General features: G+C 46.6%; 1 protein-coding gene across 2 annotated transcripts in view; it reads left to right on the forward strand.

The window, feature by feature from the left end:
* PLXNC1 (plexin C1) overlaps positions 1 to 14,142 on the forward strand; it is a 141,963-nt gene that overhangs the window by 30,167 nt on the left and 97,654 nt on the right. For both annotated transcript variants that reach the window (XM_089921132.1, XM_022562399.3), the window contains exons 3-4: positions 194 to 328; positions 3,711 to 3,811. In XM_089921132.1, coding sequence (XP_089777258.1) covers positions 194 to 328; positions 3,711 to 3,811 — 236 coding nt within the window. The remainder of the gene's footprint in view (positions 1 to 193; positions 329 to 3,710; positions 3,812 to 14,142) is intronic.

The following is a 14,142-nucleotide window of genomic DNA, read 5'->3' on the forward strand; positions in this document are numbered from 1 at the left end:
GCAGAAATCCAAGCTTGTCATCACCAGCCTTGTTGAAGGCTGAGCTATGAGCCAATGATTAAGGAACATGGTACCTTAGCCAGTGTACGTAGTGAGGAAGAAAGCATGTAATCTTAGGATTAAGCCATAAGTTTTGCCACCCTGAAATTCAAATTATTTAATAGAAGTCATATTTCTCTTTTTTAAAAAATAGGTTATTCTTGGTGAGAATTTGACTTCTAATTGTCCGGAGGTTATCTATGAAATTAAAGAAGAAACACCTGTTTTCTACAAACTCGTTCCTCATCCTAAGAAGAATATCTACATCTATCTAACAGCTGGAAAAGAGGTAGGCAGAAATACTCGTTACTGTTTCTGTCTTATGAATACAAATTGTTTAATTGGTGTCATTATTGAGTGGTGAAGCTTTTACTTTGAGCTACTGAGCTTAAACACTGCTGCAGGCTTCAAGAAGACACGCCGTGGTTCACAGACATGGAATTAAAAACCTTACTGTCAGTAAGTAAGCAAGAATTATTACCTATGTAGACAATTTTATTATTGGCTATATTTACAGTGGGAAGTTTTCAGAGAAAGGTGTGCTTGCAAATGGCAGGGTAATCAGCGAGGTAACTGAATTTACACATTGATCGTGTGGGCATTGAATGGCTAGATGCATTTATGAGTATACCCGATGGGATTGGCTTTGGAATTCGGGGTTAATATCAGGCCATAGTCTCATACACATTCATGAACCGGGAAATATATGGCACTCACCCTCCCTCTCTTAATTTATCTGGCTGTTTTAGTTTTGCTTCTTGCTTCAGCTTACTGAAATAAAAAGGAAACCTTTTTACATTTTACTCATTTTTACAAAGTGCTTTCACCAAGGGAAGGAGGAGGGGAACTAATTGTTACTGAGTCCCTACTGATGCTGTGCTAGTTACTCTTCCAAAGAGGGTCTCTCTAGATGCATAGAATTGTACACACACACACACACACACACACACACACACACCGCAAAGTATAATAAACAATGTTAATGAAATCTGTCAATAATCTAGTGAGATAAAATTACCCTTGTTTTATATATGAAGAACTAGGACTAAGAGAGGTTAAATATCTTCTCAAGGATATAGATAGAGCCTTGTCAGGGCTAGGACTTAAATTCTACCTGATGTTAAAGCCCATGATAAATAGGATCAAACCCCAAATTTGTGAAAACCGAACAGGCAATTCTTGCATGGTTGTTTTGACCCATGACCATTTGAACATACAAGTGCAAAGAAGATAAGTGAGACTTACATAATTACATAATGGATATAACAGATGCCCTCGGCCCACCCTCATTTTCCATTCTTTTCCTCTCAGTCATCCTATGGAGAAGAGCAATGACATCCATCTCCATGTGCTGGCCAAGTCGCAGCACTTTTTCGCTTCTGACACTCCTACAAAGGCTGTATTGCCTTTTGCATGTTGAAATGCTAGTTATTCAAAATGACCGCATTGAGATGGCCAGTGGATCTCATATGCCTTTGTTCTTCACCATACAGAACCTTTTTGACGAGCTTGCTTCAACATTTAAACACTGTCTATTATATTTCTTCCCCAGGGTTCTCGTATTTGAAAGAATTTTGTCTACTCAACAAGCTGCACTTATTAAGTAACAATTCCCATTCTCAGGCGTTATTTATCAAGGGCATCTCAAAACGGCCACTCAGAGCGCTGACTGTGCTACCACACGGAGCTGATAAAATTCCAGCTCAAAGCAAAGACACTTGCAGCCTTGCTTGGTCTGTGCATGTTTTTCCAATCCGCTTTTTGAAACATTGCAAATAGCTCATAAATCCTTTCCTAGACCCCCAAACTGTAGACTGAGAACCACAGTGAGAAGCACCAGTAGTTGATAGGTCCTCACTTTCTGAAGGTGAAGAGTTCTAGTCTGGCCATTCAAAGCCTGAAGTCCCGAGAAGAGTTTTCCGCTGGGCATCAAAGCAGGTTATTCTTACCGTCTTCACTTAGATTCACTGCTAGAGATCCTGTTAGTAAGATCTCTGGTTGAGCCAGTTTAAGCCCTAGAGAGACAAAACCTAAGGAAGGTCCTTTCCTAGACTCTTGGGGAGATAGTAACAGCCAAACTAAAATGCCCTGCTACATCCATAGAATACTTGGTCATTAAAACAACCGTATGGAAATAGATGCATTGCTGTGGAATAGGCCCTATAAATGTGTTCAGTTAGAGAAGCAGGTCCAATGTAGTATTTATGGTGGCCTTTCTTTCACATAGTTATTTGTTTGTGTGTTTAAGTACATGTAGAGTCGTTCTCATAGAATGTTCTAGAGACTCATCTTCCACTCAATGTTCTGAGCAAAAGTGGTCCCAGGAGCAGATGACACTTACTGTACCACTCCTAGAGTATCATAATAGAGCATTCAAAGGCTCTCAGAAGCCTTGTGCTAAGGAAACGTTTGCTTTTTCCCTGTGAGGTTTCACATGTTCGTTGGACCGTGGAAACTTTTTCTCATGTAGTAGCAAGAGCCAACATTTATTGAGCGTTTATTATGTGCCGGGCCATGTTGGTAATAACCCGGCAAAGTCAGCAGCACTATCACCGTTTCACAGGTGAGAAAACAGGGTTGGAGAGATTCCGTGACATTTGTGAAAATCCCCCAGAATTACAAAGATGTGCTGTGAGCTACAAGGAAGTGTCCACATTCTGGTTAATTCTGGCTCAGGCTGGTGGTCTGCCCGCCACATCTGTCAGCGGCACTGGGGACTGTGAGATGACGGGCGGTGGTTATCCTCCACGAAGTCAGCTTGGAATGGAAGGGTATTCCTCGGGATAGCCCCTGCTTTTCTCACAAACCCCTTCTAGAACTCTCTATTTCTCTATATGTTTTAAGAAGTTACTTATACTTTCTAGCAGGTACAACTGCCTGGCTTAATGAATTCCACAGGTTTCCTGACTACGCTGTGGGATTTTGCCTGCAGAAAATGCACCGTGTGAGGCTCAGGTCCTCCCTGCCTCCCCCACAACCCTGTTTGGAGGCTCTGCCAGCCTCCAGGGCGTGGGTCTGCCCAGCACCAGCGCCCACCTCAGGGGCTGCTGTTTTCTGACAACTGGAAGAGGCAGCTCTAGGGGCCAGGAATGATTGGAAAACTCTCCCTGTTTCTTTGATTTTCACCTCCAGTGGAGGGAGTGTGAGCGGGGAGCCAGGAGTGGAGGTGATGGGTCACCCCTAGGAGGGGTGTGGGAGGGTCATCCTCATTTCCATGTCAAGTGCCAACCTCGTGCTGACACTCCAGGGCAGAGCCTGTTGCTTTCCCCAGACGCTCATCTTCAAGGTGCCATTGACTGTCACTGAAAACCAGGTGACCTGATTCCACGATCCTTGAAAATCACTACTGGCAGATCAGAAACCTGACTGTGGATCAGGCTCACCTGTGAGAACTCTTAAAAAGGCAGATTCCTAGGCCCCACCCCAGACCTACTCAGCTAGAGTCTCAGCGGCAGGGGTTCTGGGAATCTGCCCTTTCAAAAGCTCCCCAGGAGACGCTGATAAACTGCTTCATACCCTAGAACTTGAGAACCGCTGCCCCATGTCATTACACGGACGTTCGGCGTCTGAGTGGATAAATGTCTCTTTGTGGCCCTTCATCAGATAAGGTGTTGTAGTTTTTCTGGTGTTGCTCATAATTCCGTCTGAACTGCTGTCATCTTTATTTTTAGGTGAGGAGAATTCGTGTTGCGAACTGCAGTAAACATAAATCCTGTTCGGAGTGTTTAGCAGCGACAGACCCTCACTGCGGTTGGTGCCATTTGCTACAGAGGTATTTCCTGAGTTCTTTCTCACCAACTCACGGTTTCGAAACAGTGTCATGCCGCTGCACACTTGTTGCCCTGCTTTAAGGATCCGTTCCAGTGACCTGGGGGAACTGATCTCTGCGCCAACTAAAATACCAGTGTGTAATCTGAATTAATTCTCAGTGATGTTCCCAGTTGTGTCGGTGCCACTGAATCATTTGACCTGAACCACTGAGAGGGTCCCCAACGTGGAGGGCAGAGGTTGAGGGGGGTTGGGGGAAGGATACCGGCGTAAGTTGGAGGTGTCACTGTAGCTTTTACTTTCTACAGAGTTCTCGAAGACTGGAGAGAGATGCAAAATGTTCTCTGTCAGAGGAGATAAAAGAATAGGCGTGTTTGAAAATTTTCAGATGAATCCTCATGATGTCACGTGTTTGGTTGGCTCTGTGGAAGCCTGATTATTGATGATGTTGTCTCTGGGTGCGCTGTACAGCTGTGCACAGGCCTGATGTGCAGTCTCAGTCTCCGGGCAGAATCTGCCCAGCCTGGTCTTGAATTACGATGTTCACGACCCATCTAGGCCCAGGGCGACTTGTAGCAGCTTCCTCGCCATGGCAGCTCCCAACGTCGCTGGGACCGGCCTGGTTGGATTCGCTGTTGCCATGGTAACCCAGTACTCGGGCTTTTGCTATAGAAGCAAGGAAGAGAGAGCCTGAGCTGCAGCTCAGGCAGGGGGAAAAAAAAAACATAACAGTGTCTGTCAGTTTGGTGCTTTCAGTTTTTAAAGGTGAAAAAGGATAAGAAAGAGTAGAACAGGTGCAGAGAAGCTGAAGGCTAAACAAGGGGCAATTTAGGGAAAGAGAAGAAGACTGGGGGTAGAATTGGGGAGCCTTTGGGGGAGGAAGGCAAGAGCAATGAAGGGAGAGGGGGAAAATACAATATAAGCAAGAGGTTTGGGAAACAAACTAAAAATATGGGGCTGGAATTAATTAGGAGTTCATGGAGGAAGTCTGAAGCTGAGATGCAGCAAGACACATAATTGCCCTTCCTTTTGCTGGGCCTCCTTACCGGGCTGTTTGCTTCAGAATCATCGGCAGACAAAAGAGGCAAGGCCAGAAAGATTCTCATGAATAATTGTAATTGGGTGGGAACGTTTTCTTCTTGTCGCTTGCCTAAGACTAGGGTTTAAGAAATTAACCGATCATGAACAGCACTGCATCGCCACACACCCACTAAGCACTTCTGCCATAATCTTTCTGATCTGTTCCATTTATGTAGCTTCTCTGTCTATATTTGTAGAGCTCTGTGCAGGAGTTAATTCAGTGACAGCAGTGGAGATGGTGGTGATGGTCACAGTGGTGTTGGTGATTAAACAGCCACGCGTAGCAGCTAGCGGCTACTCTTTTGGCAAACACAGGTCTGGCGTTCATAGGAGATGTCCGAGCTGGTGATAGGACTTTGGGGGTTAGTAGTATTCTGATGGTACGTCGTGAAGTCTTCAGACCAGATGAGGGAGGGAGTGTAGATTGAGAGGAGGATTAGTTGGAAAACTGAGCATTGAGGCGGTACAGTGTTTAGGGGTCAAGGAGATGAAGAAGTAACAGATGGGGAGAGAACAACCAGAGGGGAAGCGGAAAGACTAAAGAAGGTGGCCTGCTAGAAGCCCAGGGAAGAAAGGAGGATGGGAGTGGTCCATTGTGCCAGATCGTGCAGAGAGGTCAGGCAAGAGAGGAAGAGAATTGAGCCACTGGGCTTAGCAGGCGATGACTGGTACGGTGGCAAGGACAGGAAGTGGTGCTAAAGCACTAAAGTGGTGCTAAAGTGGTGCTAAAGTGCTAAAGGAAAATTAGAAAATTTCCTCCGCTGAGAAAGCAGAAAAATGGAGCAGACGTTGGAGGAAAAGGTGGAGTCCAGAGAGCTTTGGGGTTTTCTTTAAGATACATGAAATAGCAGTGTGTTTTTGTGCTGTCGGGAAAGTTCCAGTAGAGAGAGAGAAACTGACGATACAGGAGAGAGAAGGGAGAATTGTGGGGTGTTGTCTTTCAGCAGATGAAAGGAAATATGATCTTGTGTGCCCGCGGGGGACCCAGCCTCAGCCAGGAACATGGGACCCTTCATCCTTGGTCATGGGAGGGAAGGTGAAGAATATGGGCTCAGGAGCAGGTCGGTGATGGAAGCACGCACAGTGTCTTTGCATGTGGCTTTACGTCATTTTCAGTAATGTAAGATGGGTGAGGTGAGGGAGGAAGCCCTGGAGTTGGAAGGGAGAAGAGAGAGAAGGTATGGGACAGAGTGGAAGAGAGAACAGAGCCGGGAAAGGGAGAACAGTTGCCAGACAACATCAGGGCTCACCTGAAGCTAGCGGTCTTGCTTTTGAAGTGAGAGCAGTAAGCATGGGTTTGCTTCCACAAGCCATGTTTGGCTCCATGAGCATAGAGGTAGGGTAGTGGAGAGTTAGATTTAGCCAGAGATGGGGCTTTGCCAGGAAATACATTCAAGAGGGGAAAGCGGGGCCCAGAGCTGAGGGTGCCTACGAGGGATGGACAGTGATATGGATTTGGGTGCTTACAATAGTGGACCCTGGGCTCCAAGCCAGAAGTGAGCTCTAGGGAGGGACGTGAGGACACGAGAGGAGTGAGAGTTGTGGAAAGGTAGCCAGCTCTGTGCAGGGGAGGTTGTTTTGGGGTTTAAAACTTGTTGGAGGGCTTCCCTGGTGGCGCAGTGGTTGAGAGTCCGCCTGCCGATGCAGGGGACGCGGGTTTGTGCACCGGTCCGGGAAGATCCCACATGCCGCGGAGCGGCTGGGCCCGTGAGCCATGGCCGCTGAGCCTGGGCGTCTGGAGCCTGTGCTCCACAACGGGAGAGGCCACGGCAGTGAGAGGCCTGCGTACCGCAAAACAAAAACAAAAACAAAAACAAAAACAACTTGTTGGACCTGGGGAACTGGAGAAGCGGTAGTGGTCAGACTATGGGGAACTTGAAATTAAGGTCATGGTGGGGGCGGAGTTATTGGTACTGACCAGGTCTGGGGTGTGATTGTGTAGCTGAAATAGGATGAAGGACAAGATCATTGGCAGAGAGGGTCAGGGAACTGAGGAGGGGTCAGAGTGTTCGGTGGACCAGTCACCAAGAAGGACTATGGGAGCAATGTTGGAGAGACCAAGGAGGCAAACGATCCAGAAAAGAAAGGAATTGCCCATGGGCGGGGTGGCCCATGGATGCTCTTGACGAGGAGAGGCCGGGGGGTCTGGCAGGTGGCCCGATGGCGTGAGCTTCCGAGCTGGGGAGTGCAGGGGATGGGGCCAGGCTTGGAAAGAAGGGAAGAAAATTCATCCCGAAGAGGCAGCAAGAGACAAGTAGGACCACTGTGATGAGGGAGAGGAAATAGCCAGCCCTTGGTGGGCTGCAGGGAAGCAGTGTCCTCGGGGAGAGAGCGTGGTAAGCAAGTCCAGCAAGATGGTGAAGGGAACAACTGGAGAAGTTGAAGACATCAGGACTGTTATTGATGATGGGCTGTGATAAAGGGATCCAGCCTTCTGGAAAAGCCTGCTCACAGCTTCCCCTGCTTCTGCTCTTGTCCCCTCACCCCCGCCCCAAGAGGAGTGGTCTTGTAAAAATCTAAACCGGATCATTTTACTCCCCAGCTTAAAAACCTCCGTCGCAGAATTCAGTCTGACTCCCTTGCTCCCAGGGCCTGAATACAGGGCTTCCCAGAATCGGGTCCTTGGTTATTCTCAGACCTCTCATGCCACCCTCTCCTTCGTTCACTCGACCCCAGCCACATGAGCTTTCTTTCTGACTTAAGAATATGCCAGGCTTGTTCCTGCCTCAGGGACTTTTCACCTGCTGTTTCCTCAGTCTAGAAAATTCTTCCCCAAATCCTTCCACGGCTGGCTCTTTCTTGCTCATCAGGTCCCAGCATACATGTCTCCCTGCAATGACCCAGTCTGAAGTAGTAGCCTCACCTCACTCACAGTGACATCACTGTTTATAGGCTTCCTGGCCCCATCACTATTTGAAATGATCTTCTTTCTCTGCCTCTTCCTTTATTAAAATGTAAGTTGCATGGGAACCTCGTCTTGTTCATGACTGTATCCCCAGAATCTAGAATGGTACGTGGTGCATAGTAGGTGCTTAAAAAATATATGTTAAATGAATGGAGTACACTGAGTGATTGGGAATCTCTACCAATGGCAGGCTGAGACGTGTGCATTAAGTATGTTAAAACATTCCGGATCTGTGGACTGATGGCCCTTCCCAGCCACGTCAGATCACTTGGTTTCAAACTGGCTTGGTTCTGACCTGAGATGAAATAAAACTAAGCCTCAGGTCCGTGACTCATGTTAAACTGTCAGTACCATTCAAAATTAGGAATTCTAAAGGGGGTTGTTTTCTTATAACTGTGGAGCATCCCACTGTGTTTATTGTAAGTGTCACAGATTTATTTAGAAAAATAATTTACGTTCTCTGTTGAGAAGGTTGGGCTTTATTTCATACACGTCTAGAAAGTGGATTTGTTGAGGTGGGGGGGGTGCAAGAAAATGATCTTAACTTTCTTTTGATCGGACGTTAAGAATAGGCATCCAGTATAAGCAGACAAAAAGCAATTAGATAAACAATGAGCTCTAAAAAGTCTAGTATTTTATTGTTGGAACCTCAAATCCAACCTATGCTGAATTTGTCTGTGTGGGTGGAAAGTGAATTTTTGCAGGCTGAATATCTTGGGTTTGGAAGCAGCTTCTCAGTTTCTCCCATATTGCAAAGCACAGCACATGTGTTTAGTTATGGATTTCCACAAAACTGGCAATCCGGAACCAGTGAGCGGGTGAGGTTCCAAAAGTTCATTTGCAAGTTTGGCACTTGGAATGCATTTTCCCATAGAAACAATGTCATAAATTAAGGACTGATTCCCAAGTCAGCCCACAAAATTCAGTTTATCTAATTTCAACAAATATTTATTGAATCTCTACCAAGAACCCAAGAACCCAACGTGGGAAGTGAGATAACTAGGTGATACTGAGAGAAATCAGACGCCATTCTCGGCCTTAAGGAATTCACGTGCCAGCTAGGGAGACGGAGACATCAGTGGCCAACGTGCGTTCATTCAGTCACACATCCCGTCGACAGATATTTACTGAGCGCCTACTATGTGCTTGGGATGCTGTTCTTTCTTGCCCGCATGGAGCTTGCAGTCTAGTGAGGGATAGAGACAGTGTTGGTAGTCAGGTTTCTGCTCCAGTAATACTGTGTTAACAAACAGATTTTTAGTGACTTAGAAGAACAAAAATTTGTTTTTCTTGATCGTGGGTCAGCTTCAGCAGTGGCTGCAGGTAGAGAGTTTGATTCAGGTCTACTTCACATGTCTCTCATCCTGCACATACTCCCCTCAAGGCAGGCAGCAGAAGCACAAGAACCCAAGCTAAACTCTGCAGCGCATTCAGAGCCTCCGCTCATGTCGTGTTTGCTGATATTCCATTGGCAAGCAAGCCACATAGCCAAGCCCAGCATCAGCGGGGTAGCGAAACATACACTGCCTGCTCTAGTGGCAAAGGGTATGGGTGTGTTATTCCAGTACAGGAGAGATTGCAGAACTGGGAACAATAATCCGGTCTACCTGAATAAGTTAAGGAGCTACCAATCTACTAATAAGTAAATAGAGAATAATAGGGTTAGCACAGAGGACGTGGAGGATTCCACGGGGACACATAAACAAACAAACAAACAAACAAACATCTAACCAGCAAATAGCAAGTGTTGGTGAGGGTGTGGGGAAAAGGGAACCCTAGTGCACTGTTGGTGGGAATGTAAATTGGTGCAGCCACTCTGGAGAACACTTTGGAGGTTCCTCAAAAAATTAAAAATAGAACCACCAGGTGATCCAGCAATTCCACTTCTAAGTATTTTTCTGAAGAAGATGAAACACTAGTTCAAAAAGATACATCCATCCCTGTGTTCACTGCAGCAGTACTCACCATAGACAAGATACGGAAGCAGCCTAAGTGTCCATCCATAGACGAATGGATGAAGAAGATGTGGTGTACATATGCACAGTGGAATACTACTCGGCCGTTAAAAATGAAATCTTGCCATTTGCAGCAGCATGCATGGACCTAGAGGGCATTATGCTAAGTGAATTAAGTCAGAGAAAGACAAATATTGCATGATTTCACTTATATGTGGAATCTAAAAAACAAAACAGATGAACAAAAATAACAAAACAGAAACAGAGTCGTAGGTACAGAAACAAAGAGGTGGTTGCCCAGGAGGAAGGGGTTAGGGGGATGAGTGAACTTGGTGAGGGAGATTAAGAGGTACAAACTTCCAGTACAAAAAAATTAGTCATGGGAATGAAATGTACAGCATGGAGAATATAGTCAGTAATATGGTAATAACTTTGTATGGCAATGGATGGTAACTAGGCTTGTCGTGGTGATTATTTTGTAATGTATAGAAATACCAAATGCACGTGGAGCTAACATAGTGTTATAGGTCAGTTATACTTCATTTACAAAGACAACAACAGGTACAGTGAAAATGAATCAATCAAAGAAAAGTAACCTAAACTTAAGGTCAGAGAAGGCTTCCTGGAGGAAGGGATGTCTAAGCTGAGCCTGAAGTGTGAGCAGATATCATCCAGGTAAAGAGGAAGCGGGGGAAGCTGAGGGAACAGACGGTGCCAAGGCTGGAAGCTGGAGGAGCGCCTGGCCTAATGGACAGTAGGGGAAGCGTGCAGTCTAAAGAGCGTTGGTTAATGAGGGCGGCCTGGTAGGCAGGGGCAGGGGAGGAGGGGTCTTAAAACCCACGTTAAAGCATTTGAATTTCGTTGGGAAGACTTTGGGAAGCCATCCCAAGGTTTCAGTCAGAAGACAGACTAGATCATTTGTGTGTTTCAGAACAAGCATTCTGGTGCAAGGTAGACTACAGATGACACCGCTGGAAGCCAGCAGGTCCCTTAGAAGGTGGTTGTAAACCAGCAAGAGATTGGGGACTGAATAAGAGAGACGGTAGTGGGTATGGAAAGAAGTAGGTGGATTTAAGAGCCATTTGGAAGATAGAATTGACGGGACTTAGGGATTAATTGGATCCCCCCTTGAGTCTGACACACTAAAAATAGGGCCATAAAATGAAAAATACAATATCAAAGTGGCCACCGTTTTTCTGGAAGATGTATCCTTTCTCCCTCGATCTAAGTCCTCACAAAGAAAGTAAAGAAATGATACCAAACATACACTGGATTCCTACTGTGTTCCAGGCCTTGTACGAGGCACTAGGTTGGAGCCCAAAGAACGGGTGCCCAAGTCAGATGGAGAAGGACTTCCGAGAGATGTGGAGCTGAGTCTCATAGGTGCAGGGGCTTTGCTGTTGAGATGATAGGGCAAAGAGTATGGGTATCTGCCTTGTGTACCAGAGGGACAGAGGTGTCATTGACCGAGCCGGAATGTCGGAGAACTAGCCAGTTTGGGGTGCCCAGTGATGCAGGGGGATGACTTCCACACTGGCAGCAGGAAGAATGCAGACCTGGAGCCAGTGTGTGGTGTCGAATCCAGGCTTCTTTGTGACCTGCAATTTCTTATCTTCCCTGTGCCAGATCTCCTCTTCTGTAAAGCAGGGCTAGTAACGGTGCCTCCCTTGCAGGTTTGCTGAGAGAATTAAACCGGATGATGTGCATAAAGTCCTAGGCACAGTGCCTGTTCATAGTAAGCACTCAAGTCATGTTAACTACTACTATGGCGGAAGCCCAGAGGAAGGAGCCGTTGGTTGTAACCTAGGTTGGGAAAGGCTTCAGAGAGGAGGTGGCATTAAAATTGGTCTTGGGGAAGAGGAAAAAAATGGGTCTTGAGGCCTGAGTAGATGTTCCCTGAGGGAAGGAGCGGGTGAGACGTAGTTCAGGGAGCGGAACCAGCACAATAAAGAGATCATTTTATTCTATTGTTTTGGTCATGCGACCTGTGGGATCTTAGCTCCCCGACCAGGGATCGAACCCGCACCCCCTGTAGTGGAAGCACAGAGTCTTAACCACTGGACCACCAGGGAAGTCACTACAATAAGAGATCTTTTAGGGGACGGCAAATTGAATCATGTTACCCCAGCGCTGGCTCTGGAAGCAAGGAAGTAGATGGGAGGGACCACGATGGGAAGGGCTCTGAGTTTGGACTCTATTAGTTGGTGCTGGGAGCTTATTAAAGGGTTTTCAACAGAGGACTGGCACGATCATATTTGTGTTTTTAAAAGATGATCCTGATGGCATTGTATATAGAAGACGCAGTGCGTTAACCCAAGCATTAATTGTACCACACTTGCCACTCCTACCCCCTCTAGGGTCACTGTCTTCTAGTATATTTTATAAAGAGTGAGTTGATCTCACGTCTCTTCCTGAGTCATCTACTTAGCGGCTGTTTCTCCAAATTTCACGTACCTCTCCACTTCTCCCAACACCACCACGGGCTCCACTTGCGGTCCCAATCACGTAATGGAACCAGGGCTGGGTCCTCTTCAGAAAATGGGCCACATAGCAGAGGCCACACTCATCTTTATTGTCCCATCCCAGAATGCCCCACCCTGCACAGGATGTGTTCAGGGTGGGGACAAAGCCCCCAGGCGTGCGAATTATAAGGTATCTGTGGGCTCCCCTCACTTGTTTGTATAAATTTAACATTTACTCATATCCTTCTGCATGTTTCTTCCACGTTTACAGTTAGAAGACTTCCAAGCAGCCCCTGGTAGCAGTTTTTAGGTTTTCATCTGCTGGCTGGCTGTTGAACACGTGACACTGTGAACGAGGTCATTTCTCAACCTGGTCTGACAACAGACTTTCTGAAAGCGTTGGGGTAGCAGAAGGGGATTTGAACACTGGAGAGAAAAACTAAGATCTGTCTGCGAAACATATTCATCCTCATATACCCCAGAGTAATAAGCAAAAAGAATTCAATGATTTGCTTATGGACAAACCCAGTTCCTTGCATTGCTCTCCTGTCTTGAGGTCTGTCTTCCCTCTCTCTCCCAAGAGACATTCCTTCCTCGAGCCTCCCCAGGGCCGATCAACCACGCTAAGGCCTATGAGCTGCTATTGCCTGAAAACTTGAGCAAGACAACCCCTGGTGCATGGTAACCCGTAGCCACATTCTTCTGAAACCTGAGTTACTCTGGTTCGGTCTGCCATCATGAGACGTGGGCACTATGTAGCACAGAAGGCCCCTGAAGGCTTTTCAGTAGAGGAATCTATCAGAATGTGGCCACTTATCCTTCAGAAAGCTATTACAGTGCCCCTTCTCCAGGAAGCCTGCCTTGAGTCCAGGCCCAGCCAGGAGGCAGGGCCACCATGCATGGAGGAGAATATGCTTATCACACATCAGATGCTGTGCCCTGAATGTTCCATGCATGTTCCGTTTAGTCCTCCTGGTACCTTGTGAAGAAAGTACTATTACAATTCCCACTTTTGAGAAGAGAAAACAGCCTTAGGTTTCTATATTCATTTCCTACTGCTGCGGTAGCAAATCACCACAACCTTGCTGGCCTAAAACAACATAGATTTATTATCTTGCAGTTCTGGAGGTCAGAAGTCCGCGGTGGGTTTCACCTTGGGCTAAAACCAAGGTGTAGAAAGGTCTTCGTTCCTTCTGGAGGCTGTTAGGGAGAATCCGTTTCCTTGTCTTTTCTAGTATCTGGAGGCAGCCTACGTTCCTTGGCTTGTGGCCGCTTCTTGCATCTTCAAAGCCAGCAGTCTAGCCTCTTCAGATCTTTCTGGCTCTGAATTCTGTTTCCGTCATCACGTCTCTTTTGCTGACTCTGACCCTCCTGCCTCCTCTCATGCAGCCTCTTGTGATTACTTTGAGCCCACTCGGGTAATCCAAGATAATCTCCCCATTTTGAGATCCTTAATCACATCTTTGAAGTCCTTCTTGCCATGTAAGGTAACAAGTCCCAGAGATTAGGACATAGACATCGTTGGGGGCCATTAATCTGCTTACTACACGTTGTGTAAGTAGTGGAACCAGGATTCAAATCTAGGCTCAGCTCTAACTCCCAAGCCAGTACCTTTCCCTACCACTATAGTGAAAGGGAAGAGAAACAAAGGAGACATTATCCCTCATGGTGGTGGGAGGAGAGGGCAGAGCCCGGTCCAAATGGACCCACCATGGATGACTGGTTTAAATATGGAACTCCGGACCAACCTGAGTTATAGAAACCCTTCCAGCTTGAAAGTTTAAGCATCCATGCATTCACTTAACAGATCTTTACTGAGTACCTAGCGTGTGTCAGACACTGTTCTAAGCACCAGGATTCTCTAGCAGTGAACAGCTCAGCCCCAAATCTTTGCCCTCATGGGGGTCCTTCTAGTGAGCTGTGTTAGTTTCCT

The sequence above is a fragment of the Delphinapterus leucas genome, chromosome 11, assembly GCF_059928025.1.
Source record: "Delphinapterus leucas isolate spDelLeu-1000000601 "Yukka" chromosome 11, BTC_Dleu_Yukka2, whole genome shotgun sequence".
Lineage (NCBI taxonomy): Eukaryota > Metazoa > Chordata > Mammalia > Artiodactyla > Monodontidae > Delphinapterus > Delphinapterus leucas.